Here is a 21,408-nt window from a genome sequence, read left to right on the forward strand (position 1 = left end):
AAAAACCAACCTCACACACACACTGAAAGAGCTGTTAACCACAAAAGCCTCCTCTTTAAACATTTGAGAAGGCTGCATTTTATTTTGTTCCCATATGTGTGTGCATTTGATGACACTTTTCTTCAAAATAAAATATTCATGCGAATTATAAACACCAGCAAGAGTAGATTTCTAAATCTAAACAGCTGATTAGTTTTCATCTGTACACAGAGTAATTGTACATTTCTGATACTCCAGTCCTCAATTCACTTTGTGTTTGTTTTTTCTTTTCATCTCTCTCCCTCTCTTTTGCTTTTTTATTTTATTTTATTTTATTTTATTTATTTATTTGCACATGATAGTCATGGCCATGAAACCAGTTGGTTATTGTTCTGTACAGTAAATTACTCCCTTTCACATAATTGGGGAAAAATAAAAACCAAACAACCAAGCTTAATTAAATCAACTAAAAACAAACAAAAAATCCCAGTTTAACCATAAAACATTATATACATCAGGGTACTCTAGAAATTACACTAGCAAAAAAAGTAGTAAAATATGTAAACAAAATCTGAGGATTTTTTTTTAATCCTTTGACACAGGTAACTGTGACAAAGCTAAAACACACACTCTCTTCACATTTTTATGGTTTGCTTTTTGTTGGTATTTTTAAAATGTTTTTCTTTTAAAACAACATTCTCATTCCATGTAAACACCTTGACAGAATTTCTTTTCCAGTCGTTCCATCAAACATATGGTGATAAATATATCTGTATATATATATTTATTTATATATATAATACTATTATTAACCCCTTTTATTGTTTTTGTGTCACAGCAGCTTTATTCATTTCTTTCTTTTATATAAAAGAGAGAGTAAGGGGAGAATAGGGGAAATGGAAAGACAGAGATAGTCAGAAATGTCAACCTACAAAATTAAATTATTACATATGAAAAACATCGGCATGTCAAAAAAACCCTATGAATTTTGCACTTATTCACAGCATGTGTTTGGCTTGTGTGACGTTTATGGTTCTTGTCATAGGTTGAACTCCGATATTGTCTTTCTGATCTCTTTATTCAACTGATTTATTTTTAATTTTTTGCATGCATTTCAATCAATCATAGAACCTGAACCCAAAGAAAAGGCTCCTTTAATTTTGCATTATATATCTAGCTCAGAATGGCTGCCATTGTTATTTTGCCTTTTTTTCCCTCTTTAACCTTAATTTGGCTGTGCTAATGCATACTCAATGGTATTGTCAAAAAAAAAAAAAAAAAGCCAAGTGTTCCAATCAAACCAGTCTGAAATTTATCTATTCATGAGTTTAGTAGCAAATACTGGAGCCAGATCTAAAGGAGACCGGTTTTCCATGAGAATCATCTTCATCATAGCCCATTGCACACTTCACTGTGCTATTAACAAATAACTTACTGCAGACAATTGATTGTAGAGACAACACAATCGGATATGTAGAGTGAACACCATGGGTAGCTTTTGAGTTCATATATGGCAATAGTCTTTATTTATTTAGGTGGGTTCCCCCCCCCAATTTCTTCATGACTCGTGTCCTGGTTCATTCTCTTCTCCCCTTCACCCGCCACCCCCCAAAACTGGAAAAAAACAAAACCAAACCAAACAAGAACCAACAAGCCCCAAAAGCATTTATCCCTCCCTCCTCAGAGCTCGAAAAATTATATGTATGCTGGCCATGGCCAGATCAGTTTGATTTTTTGTTTGTTTAAAATGTTTATGCGTTTTTCTTTTTCTTTCTTTCTTTTTTTAATAAGTAAACTGAAAAATCATCGATACAGTCAAAGATCACGAACATCATTAAGACTCACTTGGAGATATGAAACAAGTAAGCCATGAAATCTTCTACCTTTTGCAGAAAGTTCAGCGAAGAGATTTGGAGACTTCCAAGTCCGCCAGCATGATAGAGCTGCGTGTGCCATCTCCAGAACGCTAAGTGTGCTTTATAATACAGTAGGGCAGAGTTTGCTGACTCCAAGCGATGACTGAGACGTTAACTCACAGCTGAATTTTTTTCCCGTTTTTTTTTTCCCACAAACTGTAGCTCCCAATCTCAATAGCTGTAACGGCTCTGATATTTCAGTTAAATCTCATTAAGTATATATATATTTATATATAAATAAGTATATTTTTACACATAATACTCTTTGTCCTTGTTTTTCTGTTTCTTGTGGCCGCTCTTTGTGCTCTGCTGCTTCTCCTTCACGAGCGTGCCATTGCTCTGGGCCGAGTTGCTGATGTAGTTCCGCGTCTCATCCACCTGATAGGACCCCTCGTCCCTGTTCCTGTACTTGTACATGGCGTACAGGAGGATCAGGATGCAGAGGGCGGCAGCAGCCACAATACCGACGACCATCCCCGTTGTACTGCTCGACTCGCGGACCACCTCTGAGGCCCCCGGAACCCGTCTGATTCCTGGCTCCGTGGGGTTTGCTGTGGGCACATTACGGAACATGGGGGAAGTTATTAGCGGGCTCTTCAGCTTTGTGCTGTCTAGCTCATAGGCAGTGGGCAACGGAAGCAAGACTATGTCAGGCTGGGGTTTGAGCTCACGGTTATTCATTTTGCCAGCGGGCAATTTGGGCACCATCCCAGTCGAGGACGAAGCTGTGGAGCGGATCAGCTCAGGGGATAAAGCCGTGGTAGTAGTCCTACCAGTTTCGGAGACTTTGTTAGGTCTAAAGTCCTTGGATTCCCACTTAGGTGCATGTGCTTTGTAGCCACCTTCGAAGACTGAAGTGGAAAGACTCTTATCTGTTACCAAGGAGAAGGTGGTGTAAAAATCTTCATCATCAGTAGGGGGTAGGTTAGAGTCAAAGGTTTCCCCTGAGCCATACCCAGATATCACCAAGCCATCATCATCACAACCATCGCTGCCTTGGTCCGACAAGCAAGGTAACCCCGCCTCAGAGGTCATGGACAGGGAATCTTTGGTGGTCTCAATAATGGTGAGGAGGGGGCGAAAGGTAGGGGGGAGTGTAATGAAAGGTGCACGAGTAGCAATAGGAGGGATATCTAAAGGGTCTTCTACAAGTAGAGGGATAACTAATTCACCTCCTGGGATTGAAAAGAAAAAAAAAAGATTAGTAAATATTAGTGACACAGTGCATCATATTCAATTCACTGAGCTCAAAGGTGGTAGAGGACTCAGAAGTTAAGAAGAAGTGTCATGGAGGCAGATTCCTGCCCCTAGCCACACTCTCAAAACACTTTTCTGGGGTCCTGGGCAGCTTTCTGCCTAATCCTGCACTTGAGACAGGTAAACTGGCCATTCTAGTTCCTTTCTCTTTTAATTTCCGCTAGGTATTTTCAAGTGAAAAAATTTTGAAATCCTGAGGACCAAAGGGTTTGGGGACCTGAAGATACTCTCAAGTGACTGTGCAGAAATCAAACTTAACATGGTTTCGTTTTCATTTATCATGTAGGAAAAGGAATGCTTAATGGTGGAATGACTCTTAATCTCCATACAGTATTGTTATCTTGGGTTGGAGTTTACTGCAAAAGTATGCTTATTTTCACCAGTTTTTCCTCTCATCTTTCTTGTCATTATAGGAGCATTTTTCTTCTCTGACATTTGAGTTCCATAGCAACTTGCAAATTCTTCCCAGTTCAACCTTTTCTGCTTGTTCATCCTGTTTTTAAATTGAGAAAATGAATGAAGTGCTCATGAAAGGTAGGGATGGACCATTGTGGTTGGCATTAGATGTAGTGCAAGAAGGAAGAGAGAGCTCCTTAATGCATGTCTGTCTTTTTGATCCTCAATATCCTCTGCTAATTCTAGCCCTTTTTGTTTCCTGGACCCTTCTCAGCTCTGCCAATGCTCCCTAAGCTTGATCTGCAATTCTCCTTGTTGTTTCAATGTTGTGCTTTAAGTGGACACACAGACAATCCTCATTGATTGTGCCAAACTATGTTGTTTCAATTATATGGATATATAAGGAGTAAGATGACCTAAATCAGGATTTGAGCCAGGGCCTTAAAAGCGAGAAGTAATCTCCACCCTGCACTTTCTCACATTTCTCTCTGTGCTGATGATGGTGATGAATGTTACTTTTTCTCTAGCCTGGCAGACAGCTTTCTGTGAAGCAGATACTAAATGAGAAACTCTCATAATCTGCTATCAAGGAGTGCTTGCGCTGTGAAGAACCAGCAGCCATCACTCTCTCCATATTCAAGCTCATTATCTCTGAAAATAAGAGACCCATGGTCACTTTCACATCTCAGCACCAGTATGGTACCTGCAGGCAATGAGAGGGCTTCTATGTTTTAGGTTGTTGTTGTTTTATTGGGATACTGGTGTGATTCACATGTTACTTATTTTCAGGTTCAGGGAGCTATGAGACCACTTGACTTTTATATGGGTATTGAAGCTTAGTGGATTATACTCACCTATATTCAGGTCACACAATCTTGTGCTTAATTGTAGAATTCTACTTGTTTTTTTAAATTGAGTCATGTTGCCTTTGCATGTAAATTTTGCTTTTAGTGATAGTTTTGTAAGGCATTTAAGCTAGCTGGGCTATATCTCGACATCCTAAGGTAAATCGTCCTCTGACAAGTTCCCATTGATTTCAATAGGCGTTTTGCCTTAGGAAGGACTAGATATAAATCGAGGGCCATGTATGTTGCATAATCATTGACATCAGTAAACTGATTGCCTAGTTATGTACAATGTGACCACAAATGTGAGTGGAGAATTCTGGGGATTTAGTATGATTTTTTATACTTTGCACAAGTATAAATTGCTTCAGAGAGTGCAAGGCAATAGAGAATCAGACTGAGTAAAAGACTTTGACTTAATTAATTCACTGAGGCTTTGACTTAATTAATTAGTGTTAATTGTTTTCACCAAATGACTGTTGAATGGCATTCGGGTCAAAAATTATGCTATCTGCACTGTGGTGCTCTACTGTATTTTCTGCATTTGTTTCACACTGAATTTCATTGATGCCAATGGTAGTTCTGCAAAACACATGCCACCATATGCTACTGATCAGAGAATATGATTTTGTCCTAAATCTTGTTTGCTGGGTCCTTGCAGGTTTACCATCAGATTTACTTGGGCAGCAGTCATTTTTAATTAACAATTAGAGTGTACAAATGTTATCTTATAGCCTCTAAAATGTACTACCTTCAGTATTTCAAACAGTTGTTTGTATCCTTCAGTAGGAGTAAAATGCTGGTATCATGGAAGCCAATGGAAACTTTAATGTTTACTTAAGTAGCACTGAAATTAGCCCCAAATCAGAATCCATTATTTTATTTTGCCTCTTACTATACTTGTGGAGCAAAACTTGTTCGGATGAAAATGGTAATTTGGAGACGTCATTTCATTTTCTGACCTTCCAGGCAATGTTCTTCCCACCTCTGGGAAAGACAAAGGGCATCATTACTCTGCAGTTTACCAAACAACTACATTGAATTTTGTGAACCTGTGATTCCGATCTACTGCTTGTGAAATGATAATAGGAGCTTGTCGTGTTCCTGTTTATACTACAGTTTCAGAAGCTTGTTTTCTGTCCATTGTTAGCATGGGCCACAGATAGTGCATTTTATCACATGGTCTCTGGCCAAACTTGAACAAGGGCCTTCAGGAAAAGCTCATCTATCCAAAGAAGGTCTATTGGACTAGATAAGATGGAATAAAATAATGGAATTTTAAGCCAAATATGAAATTGAACAGTCTGTTGAGTGGGGAATTGAAGTCCCTGAAAGTCATTTGAGGTCTGTTGAGTGGCTGAGAGCAGCCCTTTAAGTGATTTTAAGATCAATTCATCCACCATTATACAATGCATTCATCTGCAATTTTAGCGCACCATCTGTGACACACAACTGGAGTCAGATGTTTGGCAGTTTTTAATTGCCCATCAAAAGCTTCTAAAGTGCCTTTGTTATTAAGAGCTACTATGCTTACAAATGGCTTCAGCTGATCTGCCAATGGGGCACTATTTTGGGCAGCTTTCTTCCCACCAGGAAATACTTTAGTCCACTACACAATCAGCTCTCTGGACTTGACCTCAAGGAGATGGAAATATTTAGTTTTAAAAACTAGAAGACAAACCATTCATTAGTAGAACAACCACTTGCATTAAAAAGCAATTAATTTTTATATGATTTTCTTTTAATTGCAGTTAATGATCAAATATAATGGCTTTATAAAATGGTTGTGTTTTTCATGAAACATCCAGAAGAGAAACAGAGCTAGTAGGATTAGTGATGTTCCACATATGTAACTGACAGAAGATACTGCCTCTTGGTGAACAAAAGTAGCTCAGAAAGCAGACACTGAGCCAAATTCAGAGGTGAGTCTAACAGAGTCTAAGTCTTAAAAGGCATATGAGAGCATGACTGAGACAACTTAGGGTATGTCTGTACTTCAGGGCTATTTCGGGGTATATCCTGAAATAGCTACCTCGTGTCTACACACGCTGCCCATTATTCCGAAATATTTTGACATCCTGATAACCTCATTCTATGAGGGTAAAGGGATGTCTCAAAATAGCACATTATTTCAAAATTTGGCACTGCGTACACGGACCAAATTTCAAAATAAGCTATTTCAAAATAGATTTGAAATAAGATATGCAACTCGAATCTTATTTTGAGTTTAGGGTGCTGTGCAGACGCACTTAGACTTTCTTGGAATCATTCAATCTCACTTCTGAATTTGGCCGGCATGTCTAGTAAGCCATAACATGTGTGCAGGCTACACCCAAAAATAGAGACACAATTAATGTTCCTTCTCCTGAGGTTCGTGGATTTTAGAGCAATCATCTCCCTACCAAGAAATACATTGGTCAAAGTTGCTGAGGCCTTGTAGCTCTTGGAATTCATGGCTTGGTTTGGTTATTGGTTCGGAGGCAGAATGTTCTTTCATTTGCACTAAAATTGGCTAGTATCTCATACAGGATTTCCCAACAATAACCCAGGGTATGTCTACACTACCCCGCTAGTTCGAACTAGCGGGGTAATGTAGGCATACCGCACTTGCAAATGAAGCCCGGGATTTGAATTTCCCGGGCTTCATTTGCATAAGCGGGGCTCCGCCATTTTTAAATCCCCGCTCGTTCGAACCCTGTGCCGCGCGGCTACACGCGGCACGAACTAGGTAGTTCGAACTAGGCTTCCTAGTTCGAACTACCGTTACTCCTCGTGGAATGAGGAGTAACGGTAGTTCGAACTAGGAAGCCTAGTTCGAACTACCTAGTTTGTGCCGCGTGTAGCCACGCGGCACAGGGTTCGAACGAGCGGGGATTTAAAAATGGCGGAGCCCCGCTTATGCAAATGAAGCCCGGGAAATTCAAATCCCGGGCTTCATTTGCAAGTGCGGTATGCCTACATTACCCTCCTAGTTCGAACTAGGAGGGTAGTGTAGACATACCCCCAGTGAGGAAGGAGCATTGAGGTGTGTTACTTGATGATATGCACACGCTGAGCCTAGAAATCACTGCCTACAGCTAAGAGTTGAAACATTCTCACACTTGCACTGTGGTGCAGTCCTTGAAAGGTCTGGTCCTTCCCTATATAGTCAGTGCTCATTTTACTGGTCAAAGAAATAAACCAGCACCAAAAGGGTACGTTTACACAGCGACATTATTTTGAAATAACTAGCGTTACTTCAAAATAGTGTAGTCCACATCTACACAGCCTGCAGTTACTTAAAAATGATGTTGAAATACTGGCAAGCTGGAGGACTTCTTACTTGGACTCAATGTACAAGAAGCAAGGGAAGTCGGGGAAGAATGCTCTAATTCGAAATAAGTGCTCCCAATTTCAAAATAAGCTACGCAACTGACACAGCTCAATTTGCATAGCGTATTTTGAGTTAAGTCCTGCTGAGTAGACATACCCTAAGAGATATTAGAAATATGGAGAAGCAAACCCCAGCTTTGTCAATAGTTGTAGGGGATTGCAGTCATCTGACTTTCATTAAATAAATGGTCAGGATAAAGTCTGTTAATTAATAGTTTGAAAAGAAATCTGATGGTAAAAAGTGTTACATTACTGCTAAGATTCTTGGAAGTTCTTTGTGATTTGGTCCACTGTTACTAAGAGTTGTACAGCTAACTCTTAGAAAATGCACAGTGAAATTCCCACCTGCCACTCTCTGATTGAGATTCAGCTGCAGAGAAATGGGATGCTGGGTTTAGGCTGCTATTGCTTTGTGTGGAAAGCAAGAATCAGTTAATGGTGCTAGTGGATGAGCTGTGGATTCAGTACCAGTTTTTAGAATTCAAATCCCCCTAAGAAGATAGCAGGGCCTTTTCTGTGTGCAGTCCTGTCCATTGCCCTTGTCCTCTTTCCCCAGTGGATGGGTGCTCCCTGAAGACAGCTGTGCAACTGAGATAGCTAGTGTTGACAGCACAGCGCTAAAAGATGAAATACAAAGGAAGAGATAAAATGGCTTCTGCTGCTGTGGCAGTGATGCAGAATAAGAGCCCAAATGACTGGGAATAAATGCAAAAGAACAATAATAGTGCCAAAAGGACTGAGTTCTGTGTGGGGCGAAGACCCAACCTAATAAAACACTAATATCCAAGGGCTTCCTTTGGATTTCTTCTTTCCTGGGACAAGCACAGTGTGTACTCCTATAAACTTATACTTTTTTGAGAGGGCTGTGCTTTAAACTGGTAAGACCACTGGGGATATAAAAGTTCTACTTTACCCTTGAAGGCTACCCTGTTTCTTTCCTTTATGAGTGCTTTATAGATATATAATTCATACCTCTGGGGCTGATCTACAGTAAGGGCTCTTTGTCACTGGAAAAGATGGTGTGTAAAAAATATAATAGAAGCCTTCTGAACTGTGAGGATGTTGTGGGTCAATCATGAATGTAGAGGGCACCTAGCCAAAAAACAAACAAACAAAAAAAAACCAGCCTCCAATTCTATCTTTCTGGCTAAGCCTGTTTCACTGGAGATTCAGGCATCAAAGAGAGGCAGCACAAAAAGCACACACACACAAAGAATCCTGGCAGATTCAACTTCTAACTCTCAGGATGAATATAAAGGGACACAACACTGTCTCCTCCAGATGTGGCTGAAAATCTTTAAGGCACAGCATATTCACATCTCAGGTATTGAAATTTCACATCTAAAGGCTCTCATTTACATTTTATTCTTATTCTCTTGCTCTAAAACTCAACTCAATTCTTAGTCTGAAATATCCTGCTATGGAAAATAATCCCTTCCCTGCCACTCCCCATATATGCACGTTGGGTGCCAAGAAAGTCTCATTAAGTCACTGAGTTTTTAAAATGCTTTTTGAGGTTTGGTCTCAAGTGAGTTCGTTGAGGGTGAAGTGGGAAAATATTCAAACCACAGTTCTTGAGTCACAGGAAATCTGATGCTAATATGAAATCTAGCAGATGAGCATTTTTAATATTCTCTCACCTCTTTCCAACCTCATTTAATTGAAACTGACTGTCAGCAACACAAGGGCAAGCATCACTTCCGCAATGGGGTGCTTCAGACTTCTGCCTCAATTACCTGACTCCCCCTGCCTTACAAAACAGTAAGCACCAATTATTCCCAACATGAGTAGCCAAACCCCTAGTTATGGGGACCAGATTGCTTTCAAATATGTGAGGCCCTCCCCCACATAATAAGACCCTGTTTACAGGAATTTCCAACAAAATTGACTTTTCTAGTGGCAAAAAGCAATAACATCACACTGAAGTCAATGTCAAAACTCCCCCTGATTTCAAAGTTGGTCCCTAAAGTTTATTCATATTTAGAGAGACATGGTCACTTACCGCAAGGCCTGAGTTTTGATAACTAGGGATAAGAGATCTATTTCAGACAAAAGAAGGACTTAGCTTCCACTGGGGGGGGGGGTGTAAAAATAGGATGTGATGGATCTTCATTTAGTATGATGTTTAGTGTACGTTGTTGCTCTAAGTCATTTGTTGCCTCAGCTAATTCCAGTTTCAATGTGCCTGGAATGGGGAAATGCCCCAGGAAAAGGAACTTACGGTTTTTAAGATGTAATCACAGCCAGTGGCACTCTCATAAGATGGCTGCTTCTTATTATGTTTCCTGCCTGAGTTTTAAATAAAAAATGTTTATTTAAGCATTCAGACTTTGAACTGATTCTCTGAACCAAACAGAAGCTTAATCAAACTCTTTTGAATTTCTCCCATTACTGTTTTAAACCCACTTGATTCACTGACAATAATGACAACTTGCTAGTCAACATAATTACCTGCTCCATTTACAGCATCAGTTCTTCAGTGAAGCTGTCAGTTGAATTTGAGTTAACAGCTTAGCAGCATGCTATCATGCTGGCCCTTTAAAAGTCCACCTGTCCTAAAGGCAAGACATTTTTTTTTGTTTTTACCAGTAACTCAGTGTAATCCAGTGTCATTCATGCTGCAGGGAAGAAGCTCCTCGTGAGATGGAGAATTTTAAAAGTCCATGACATTCAAATGTTGGGAGAGGAAGAGAGGAACTAAATGCTACATTGCTAGAAGATATTTGCAGTCATGATGCTAGGGCCATCTTGGTTGATGGGTTTGCTCTGTAACAGTACACTTGAGAGTAGCTTTTTGACTGTGGCAAAAGCAAGAAACTGGGAAGTTAGCAGGAAGAAAAATGCTTCTGTAGGAATAGAGTGGGGAGCAGGGACTGGAGATCAGAGCAAGGAGACTATTGCCAACCGGGGACCAGTGTGTAAAGAAACTTCCCTTGCATTTCCCTGGAATATAATCTATGCACCATGCTACAAGAAATTTACATATGAGAGAAAAATCTTGGCATTACCGCTGATTCTTTCTGTGGGAGGCAAAAGGGACTGGGGCAAGAACTGACAGAGAGTGGGAGTCAATTACCCTGGGCTTCTTCACCCCCTCCTACAAAGAGTAGTACAGTCATGTAACCGACAACATCGAGATAGCATGTAACATAACAGCAAATACTCAAACAAACATATCCAAAAATTAAAGAAATGTATGCTTTTTTTCTAAAAACAAACCATATACTAGAAAATAAAAATTACACAACAAAAATTAAGCTCTTGGAAAAAATAAAACAAGAACAGCAACATCAGGTCATTCGCTTTACCAGGAAAAGAAAGATAAACCCAAGAAAACTGAAAAAAAAATACAGGAAATAAAAAAATGTTCTTTTTTTAAAAAAAGTACTCAAAATATAGATAAAATTAGCCAGAAGAAAGCATACCACATTGATTTCATATAGTCAACTTACATCAACAAATTGCCCGCATGTTTTTTGGCATGAAAGAAAAATTTACAAAAGAAAGTTGTGTAAGAATGCTCTTGGACAAGTAGAATTGCCACATTCTTGAAACTTGCTCTTTTTTTTTTTTTTGCTTTGTTGTCGTTTCTTAAAAACTTTTTTTTAGCAAAATGTTTATTTCTTTATTTAAATATAATTATTTTACGACAAAGGGTGATACAGGGAGGCAACAACACATACATCCACACCACATAACATGAACAGAAAAAAATCTTGCACCTTAACAAATTTGAACTTTTTTCTCTGTTATTTTTGGTTATAAATTATATGTCTGATTTGTGTAAAATGTTTCACATATTATAATTGGAAAAAAACTGTATACTTAGAATTTACTTTGATTGTTTATGTATCCACAGATCTAATGCTTTTTGAGATTCAAGCGTTTATTTTTTGTCTTTTTGGTCAATTCAATATATATTTTTAAAAACATTTTCTTTTCTTTTTTTTCTAGAATTTTTTTGTGTGTTTTAAGGAATGAATGACGGCACATAAAATTTTAACAATGCTAAAGAAAGGGTAGGGGGAAGGGACTTATGGGAAGAAAAAAGATGCCTAGGGTGGATGGGGTGGGAGTGTAAAATCTATGAGTGTACTACACAGGAGATGAAGATGATGGGAGTGAAAGTGTAAGTCAGTTGCCATGTCCATGTAAGGGCGGCACGGAGTGATCTAGCAGCATTAGAGCTTCTGGCTGTAAGGAAGGGATGGGCAATATACAAAAACAAATGAGCATATTCATGCCCATCAACAAAAAGAAAGAACAGAACTCTAACATTGACAATCTCACAAACCCTAAGCTGCAACTTCTTCAACATGCAAGTTACAAAAAATTAATAATAATAATTAGTTTCATTAAAGCTTCTCAAATTATGAAAACAGTTAAAGCTTTTTTTCCTACTAAAAATAGCAGTAAAAATACATAAACTAATAATAATAAGAAGAATAATAATAGAGATTAAAAACAAAAAACAAGAAAACTAGTTTTATGCATTGGAATTAGAACAACTTCAACTGCAGCTATGACCAGCTTCAAGTTCACCAAGAAGTTGACATCAATGCTCTAAGGAACTGGAGACATTAGTTGCTTCAGTGAATGAAGCCATTATTTTAAATGCCAGGGGCACTTTAGTATTCTTTCTCCCTGAATTGGATAGTTTTAAATTCAGATTCTTTAGAACCATGGTCTGGAAAGTATGGATGTAGGATTCTGCAGGTGAAGTAGTTCTTTGTTTAAAGAGGGAAAGGGAAACTTGCAGAAAACAATTCATAACTTTTGTTTTTTGTTGTCATTAGATTGGAACAACCCGAATCTAAGATAGAAATCCAACCATCGAAAAGAAATACATCAAAATATAGATATATAGAGATACACTAAAAAAACAAAAAAACAACAAAAAAGCACTTTATTCCCCAGCAAGAAGGGAGAAAAGAACAACTGTGGTTTTTTTTTAATTTTATTTTTAAAGAAAAAATATTCCACACACTTTCAAAGATGAACAAACCAGATGCACACATTGAAAAGGAACAGACAAAGCAGTCTAGGGACACTTTCATCATTTGGATATTTTTTGCCCATGGATTGCATTCCCTCCATTTTAATTTTCTTTTAATTTTTGGCCAAAAAAATTCCCCACCCACCAATGTACTGCTTTTTTAAATTACTTTTTGTTTAAATAAACACAAGGGAAAAAAGGACGTGCAGTCTGGATGTACGTCATAAATAGACATAGGAAAAGAAAGAAGAAATTGGCTGAGATTGACAAATGGGTTGTATAATAGCTTCATTTTACTGTAGGATGTTAATAATAATGCATGCTTAAAGTAAGTTGCATTTAGGGAAAGTAGAAAAACAGAACAGCAAGCTGGGACTTGGGAGGGAGGGTAGGGAAAGTTAGCAAAGAAGACGATTCAGGGAAGGAACAAGGTAGTATATCATTCCATGCCTGTCCAGTAAGGGCAAAGTACATTCCAAAAGGTTCTGTGCGGGTTATGGGAAGAGATTAGAAGGGTTGTGGCGAGGGGAGGTGGGAGGGAGAGAAATTGCAAGAGATCCTAGGAAATATATTTCATGCCCAGTATAACATAGTCTTTACTCAAGGCCCAGTTCTCTAGCCAAGGCTCATGATGGAGCATTTGTGTGACTCATCTTTTGGGGATTATTCATAGGAGTAGATAATAATCATCTTCAGGAAGGGCTGTAGAATTCATTTGCTGAAATACTTGTTACTTAAAATAATGATTACTGCCATGGAAGTCTGAACAGGCAAATGCTTGTGGTATAATGCTGATTAATCTGTTATTCCCAACAGTCAGCAATTACTCACACAGCATCAAAGGGCCTATTTCCAATGGGGGATTCACAATCTGACCCAATGGAACTACTCTGTGCAGTAAGCATTAGTCTGGTAGTAAGTGTTTGTAGGACTGGCCCTGTGATTAGCCCCACTGAAGATACTGTACAATTCACAATAGTAAACAATACACCTGGTATTAAATATTTGAGCCTTCAGGCCATAATAAAGCCTTATATAGGTAAAACTCTCATTGAAGTCAATGCATAAGAACTGCAAAATCGGACCCTTTGCATGTTATAAAAAGTTTTACTGGTAACAAAAATTATTAATAATCAGTCTTATTGGGCTTTACTAGAGCTAGAAATTGAGAAAAAAAACGATAGTTTTGTATACAACGTATGATATGGAGAGCTTCCAGATGAGGGTTATTGTTAGCAGGACGGGCAATAATACTTTTGGAGCCATTCAGGGAACAAAGCTAAACTTTGTGAACATGAAATACAAATAAATAATAGAGAGACACTGAATCCTACAACTTCATCTTTGGATGCACATTGAAAAAGTGTCCCACGCTGGTAAAGGTAGATAGGGAGATGGGAGCTGCATGAGAAAAGCCCAACTTCCACTGAAGGGGGAAAGGCATGAGACTACCCTGGCTACTACAATGTGGCGGGAATGGTCTCTGCCTCTACTGGAAGAGTGCGCTGGAACTATATACTGCATCCCTTTGGGGACTGTGTTAAGTGGGGGGAGAGGTTCGACTGAGGATTGGGAAACCTGGCTAGGTGAACCTCAGGGACAATACATATATGCACACTTGGCTACTGTGGCTGAACCCACTGGACTGATCCATGAGAAATGATTTTTGGGGTTAATTTGTGAATGAGACAGGATTGGTTGGAAATAAAAGAACAATGGCAGCAGTGAGGCTACTGCAAGCTACAGAGGAGTCATTTGTTGTTATGTAAACTTTCAAAACTGCTGTCCCTGGGCACCATGACCTACCAGGATTCTTAGCCTCTGGTTTAACAGGGTTCATCAGTATTCAGGAAATTTCACAATGAGGCATTTAAGCTTTGAAGTTCAACCATTCCTTGTTGTGACCTGCAGATGTATCTTAAGAATAATGAAATACCTATATTCAGTGTACTAGGATTCATTGTTGGGATTTTTCTCTGAAACCTTTTCACCTGCATTGCCAAGAAATTAGCTTGAATTTGTCACAGAGGTTATGACTACACTTAAAATTTACAGCGGTGCATTTGTGCCACAGTAGCACTTCAATGAAAAATCCAGCCCTAAATGCTTAAATACAAATTTAAGTAAAGATTAATACAGGTTCCCCAGTTTGCAAACTGCTTTGAAAATATTTCCAAAACTAAATACTTTGCTGCTCTTGTGCTATTTTTATGTGCAGTGGTTACTATCCTGCAACTTCCTTCAGAAACACAAGCAAAGGTTGTAAAAATGAAAATAACTAATACATATTTTGCAGCATGCTGTCACTTTTATTTTCAACTATTCAAGCGAGATTGAAAGATTGGGACTAAAGTGCTCATAAGAACGGCCATACTGGGTCAGACCAAAGGTCCATCTAGCCCAGTATCCTGTCTGCCGACAGCGGTCAGTACTAGATGCCCCAGAGGGAGGAATCACAACAGGTAATCCTCCTGTGATCCCTCTTCTGTCACCCATTTCCACACAAACAGAGGCTAGAGACACCATTCCTACCCATCCTAGCTAATAGCCATTGATTGACTTAACCTCCATGCATCTATCTAACTCTTTTTTTGAACCCTATTATAGTTCTAGCCTTCACTGCATCCTCTGGCAAGGAGTTCCACAGTTGACTGTGCACTGAGTGAAGAAAAACTTCCTTTTGTTTGTTTGTTTTAAATGTGCTGCCTATTCATTTTATTTGGTGACCCCTAGTTCTTATATTGAGGGAATAAGTACATGACTTTTCCTTATTCACTTTTTTCATACCAGTCATGATTTTATAGACCTCTATCAATATCCCCCCTTAGTCTCTTCTTTTCTCAGATGGAAAGTCCAAGTCTTTTTAATCTCTCTTCGTATGGGACCCTTTCCAAACCCTTTTTTATCTGTGTTGCCCTTTTCTGAACCTTTTCGAATGCCAATATTTCTTTTTTGAGATGAGGCGACCACATCTGTACTCAGTATCTTAAGGGGCTAAAAGATTTGATTTGAAGAACAGAAAAGTAATGTTTATACAGAGTTGGCAAAAGTTTCCTTAATTTTGATTTTTCAAATGACATTTTAATCAACATTCCAATTTTGTAAATGGATTTTTTCCAAAAAAAATGTCCTCCTTTTGGAGCAGCTCCGGTTATGTCAATTGTACCTGCTATTTTCAGGAGTTTTCTAGTTTTACTTTTCTTTTAATGACATTTTAAAATTATCCTAAGCAGCATCCCAGCTTGACCTTGGACAGGCTCCTGGCCTGCTGTAGCCCTTCGCTGTTCAAAGTGGCCAGCTGCTAGGGCCAGGTAGGTAATCTGAGACCAACAGAGCTGGACTGTACTAGGTATACTGAAGGCAGGTGCTATATAAATGTCTCCAACACAGAATGGTCAACACATCTCTCTCCCTTTCAACAGCATTTTTAAATGGTACTACTCCCCTTTCCCCCAGCTCTACCATAAGCTACTATAATGTTCTCAGTTATTTCAGTCCTCAACTTGCACCAAACGGTCAACTGACCTCATCCCCAACATGTGAAACCCCATCCTATTTCAATCCTTTATTCTCCCACGCAACTTTACTCATGTATCTCAACACTAACCAGTACCACCCCCCCCTGCTATCCCAGCCTAGACTTAAGGTGACCAGATAGCAAGCATGAAAAATTGGGACAATATGTGGAAGATAATAGGCATCTATATAAGACAAAGATCTGATTATCGGGATTGTCCCTATAAAATCAGGACATCTGGTCACCCTACCTAGGCCTCCAAATCACAGTGTTGATGAACTTCTGCAAGATTCCCTAAGCCCAGTCCTAGTCTTTTCCTTAGTGAAGATCTCCTATCATGGGACCTTTTTCATTCTGATTTTCATGTGCACTAACAGTAGCGAAAAGATGAATTCTGTAAATTCAATTTCCTCTTCTATTGTAACCTAATTAGAATGAGAACCAAGATCTTCTGTGATAAAAGGAAAATCACATTTCCCCACCGCACAGCCCAGGCCCCCTAACTGCTTTTTTGCATACTTATATAATCCTACTTTAGTTATCAGACAATGCTTTTTAGGCTCATTTAGAGGCATATTTCCATACTGAAGCAGGACTGAGATGATAGTGACAAAAGCTCTTAAGCGCCTGGTTCTGTTGAACAGTCAGTTAAAAGAGACAAATGGAGAGATTCCAATGAACTGAGTGATGCACATAGCCCTGTAAGTAGGTTAGCTATACAACCGAGAAAAATACACCCTTATCTATGCATCTGCTTTCGGCTTCAAGTAGTGTCTGCAGCAATTTTTCTCCAGTTAGTGCTTCTCTGGCAAGAATTCATATTAAAGAAAAGCAAGAAAAATACATTAAGGGCTTCTTTGGGCATGCAAAAGGGATGGAGTCTTCCTTCATTTATGCCCTTGCCCTGGCATAAACACAAAGCTAACACACGGACAATGACTCTGCCTAAAGATAGCATGGGTCCATGGCCCCATATGCCCAGTGCATTGGCCAGAAGACCCTCCTTGTGCTCCCCAGGGCTCCTCACGCAAAGAAACTATGGAGGACACAACCAGAATTCTTCCTCCAACTGCTCTCTGAACTCCTCCAATATGAGCTGAGGCAAAAGAGCCATGCTCTGGCCCTGTAGGAATGAAGGGAAGATGAATGAAACAGAGCAATATGGTTCCAGAGTGGTGACATCCCTGTGGAGTGATTACAGTTAAGAAGATTCAGCCAGGAATCAAAGCAAGTCAGCAGCATTTGAGAACTGTTTCCTACAGGCAGGAGTTGTCAGGAAAAATTCTTTCCAGTGTAGCCTTAACTCTTTGCACATAGTCAGCCCAATTAGTACCGAGGAAGAATTACTCTATTAATACCTAGCTTGTAGGGCAGCAGCAGTAAAACACATTGTTTTCTCTTGTTCTTATGTTGTCCAAAACCAAAATGTTTTTCTCTGAGAAAGAGAATCCTGCGTTAGTGGTTTCAGCATAACATTGAGCATAGGAATTGCCATAAAGCAAGAGTGGGCAATAATTTTCGATGGGAAGGGGGGCACTCCAGGAATTTGGTAAGAGGTCAAGGGCTACACTATTCTATGATATTAACGGAGGAGCTGCAGGGTCTGGGTTAGAGGTTAGGTGCAGGCGGGAGCTCAGGGTAGGGTACTGGGGTGCAGGAGGAGATGTGGGGTCTGGGAATGAGTTTGGATGAAGTAGGGAAAGCAGCTCCTGGGGAGACAAAGGGAGGCTAACCATCCTTTTAGGATTGCCAAACGTCCATTTTTTGTCTGGAATACCTGGACAAAAGAGGACCCTGATGGCTCTGATTAGCACTGCTGACCAAGCCACTAAGAGTCCAGTCAGTGGCACAGCGGAACCAAGGCAGGCTCCTTGTTTGCCCTGGTTCCGGGAAGTGACTGGCACATCCAGCTCCTATGTGCTGGGGCAGCCAGAGGGCTCTGGGTGCTGCTCCCACCCCAAGTGCCATGGGCTGGAAGCTGCAGAGCCTCCTGCCCCTGCCAGCTAACATGCCCCAAATCCCCTCCTGCACCCCAAATCCTGCCCCAGCCCTGCATTTCCTCCCACACCCAAACTCTTCTCTGGAGTCTGCACCGGCACCTTTCCTGTACCCCAAACCGGAGCCCCCTTCTGCACCCAAAATCCTTCCAAGAGACTTTACCTCCTCCTGCACTCCAAAGCCCTTAATCCCAGCCCCACATCAGAGCCTGCACCCCCAGACAGAGCCTGCACACTCCAACCCCTTGCCCCAGCCCTGAACCTCTTCCCCTAGCCCTCTCCTGCACTCTAAACTCCTCTTGCCCAGCTCCACTCCAAATCCCACATCCCCTGCCAGAGCTGTCATCCCCCTCCTGCATCGCAGTCTCCCACCCCAGCCTACAGTTCTCTCTCATACCCTGAATCCCCCATTTCTGGCCACACCCCGTATCCCTCACTCCTAGCCAGAACCCTTACCTCCGCCCATACCACAAACCCCTGTCCTGGCCTGGTGAAAGTGAGCGAGGATGGGGGAGAGTGAATGAGGTATGGAGCAGGATGGAACAAGGGGGGACATGGGGCCTTGGTGCAGGGCAGTGGATGAGGCAAGGACTTTTGGGTTTGTGCGATTAGAAAATTGGCAACTTCACATCCCAATATTATCAGGACCATACCCATATTGATACATATTGGAGAATTTGTCTTACTTATGCAACTATAGCCACACAAAAAAAGACACAGATATCCATATCCATATCCCATGGATATAAAGTGGATGTCCACAGATTTGCGGGGCTCTACCCATATACAGTGCTAGCTGCTTAGCAGGTCCAGCATACACTATTTCCAATAAATGGTATTTCAGAAAATTTTCATGTTAATCTAGAGATCTCAATATCTGTATCTAAAGAAGCCAAAGAATCTTTCAGAAGTAACGTAGCTTTCCCCTCTTTGCTGTGTTCTTATCTATCTGTACTCCTCTGAATCAAAGGAGAATCTCTGGAGGTCCAGTCAGCAATTCCAGAGCTGATCAGCCATCCAGCTGTAGCTGGCTTTAAAGTCTTCTTAACAAGCATCTCTGCCCAATCTGTACTTTCTGCCAAGAAGAGATGCTGATGTGTTTGTTAACGGTCAAATCTTTCATTTGCAGTCAGACAAGCTTCAAGGCTTTTAGATAGAACTAAACGTTAGGTGGAGTTTTTTAACCCTGGTGCTCTGAGCTGAATGTAGATACCTGGAAAAGATTTACTCTGAATCATCAGGTACTGTTCACTGGTGAAGACAGGAGAAAAGACTAGGAGGAAGCCATATCTCTCTCCTGTCAACACCAATAGCAGTTTATTCCATTAATATCAAGGGGAGAAGTACTGTATTCTAGATATGCTTCTGTGTAACCGGAGCAAATGTTATCCCCATAGGTATGGTATTAAAATATGCAAGAGTTTTTGCTTCTCTGCAACTGGGATGCTGCTAAGATAGCCCATTGTCCCCAAATGTGCCTCCCCAGCTTTTTTTTTTTTTAAGACACAATCACATAAGAGCATAAGAACATCAGAATGGCCATATTGGATCAATCCAATGGTCCATCTAATTCAGTAGCCAACCTTCCAAGAGTGGCCAGTGGCAGATGCTTCAGAGGGACTGAACAGAACAAGGCAATTATTGAGTGAATCACCCTGTCAGTCAGTCCCAGCTACTTGAAGTTGGAGGCGTAGGTACACAAGGGTATGTCTACACTACAGTATTATTTCGAAATATCTTATTTCGAAATAGTTAATTCAAAATAAATTATTTATAAATAACGCGTCTACACACAAAATGCATTTCAAAATAGCATTTTGCTATTTCAAAATAGCACGTCCACACTGAGTGGATGCTGAATCGCATTTAAGGCCGGCCAGAACCAGATGCAGCAGGGCATCAGGTCAGGAGTCACTTAACCTCAGGCAGCAGCCACACAATCTGAGGCCTGTGCTTAAAGGGACCCGCCCCCCGAACAGCCGGTTCTCAGGTTTCCCTGCTTGCTTGCCTACCTTGATGAGGGACAACAAAGCATTTTGTCTCTGCGTGCTCTGATTGCCCTCACTTGGGACACCACAGCACTCAGCAATATGGAGCCAGAGCTGCCCCTGGGCACTCTGGTGCATCTTGTGGATGCATTGCTGCAAGCCTGGCAGCACTTTCTGCAGGCTGCCATCTGGGAGGTCCATCGGGGAGCTATCCGTATCCAGGATGCCCTGCGGGAGAGCTTCCACCCTGAGGAGCACTAAGAGCCTCCCTAGACTGCCCCACTTGGGGCTTGTGCCTCATTCCTCCCTCACATCCTTTCACTTACCCCTCCCTAACCCCCCTTCCTGATGTCAAATAAAATACATGTATTTTCATGAAGACAAACTCTCTTTATTTAAGAGAACAGGGAGAGGGGGCAAATGAAACTGGTGAGACTGGGGAAAGGAGGAGGGAGAGGAAAGAAGAGAGAGTAGGAGAGCGGAGGGGGACACCTGGGAGGCTCCTGGATTCACATGTGGCCTTTGGTGGCCAGGCTGGCAGCTATCCTGCCATAGACAGCTGCGTTCCTCCATCTAGTGCAGAGATCATGGACATTGGGGGCATCCCCCCCAAACCTGAATAAGGTCCATGATCTCCACCATGGACCAGGAAGGCACCCGCCTTCTCTGGGCCCTGGCAGGCTCCTGGGAGCTGGCAGATAGCTCCTGGGGAGTGGTGGAGGGCTGGCTAAAAGTGCCTTGCTGGCTCATGTTTTGGGGCCACTGGGTCAGGGGCAGTGACTGCTGACTCTGGGCTAGCAGGCTTGGAGCTGGCACAGGCACTGTGGCCTGAGTCAACCCCTTTAAGGGCTCCAGGGAGGGAGGAGGGAGAGGAGTGTTCTTGGTTGAGGCTCCTGGGAAGGCTGGAGGCCCCCTATTTCACTATAAGTGTCTATACAGCACTTATTTTGAAATAGCTATTTTGAATTTGGCGTTATTCCTCATGGAATGAGGTTTCCCAAACTGGAAATAAGCACTCCACTATTTCGAATTAATTTTGAAATAGCGGTTTGGCAGTGTAGACGCTAGTAAAGTTATTTCAAAATAATGGCTGTTATTTCAAAATAACTTTGCTGTATAGACATACCCACGGAGAATAAGGTTGC

General features: G+C 40.9%; 1 protein-coding gene across 3 annotated transcripts in view; it reads right to left on the reverse strand.

Moving 5' to 3' along the window:
• Positions 1-294: 294 nt before the first annotated feature.
• Positions 295-21,408, reverse strand: part of NRXN3 (neurexin 3) — a 1,560,739-nt gene continuing 1,539,625 nt past the window's right edge. For all 3 annotated transcript variants that reach the window (XM_089778404.1, XM_089778402.1, XM_089778403.1), the window contains one exon: positions 295-3,070. In XM_089778404.1, the coding sequence (XP_089634530.1) occupies positions 2,145-3,070 (926 nt within the window). In that variant the 3' untranslated portion in view covers positions 295-2,144. The remainder of the gene's footprint in view (positions 3,071-21,408) is intronic.

Source organism: Pelodiscus sinensis, chromosome 5, assembly GCF_052426305.1.
Source record: "Pelodiscus sinensis isolate ZL-2025 chromosome 5, ASM5242630v1, whole genome shotgun sequence".
NCBI classification, from domain to species: domain Eukaryota; kingdom Metazoa; phylum Chordata; order Testudines; family Trionychidae; genus Pelodiscus; species Pelodiscus sinensis.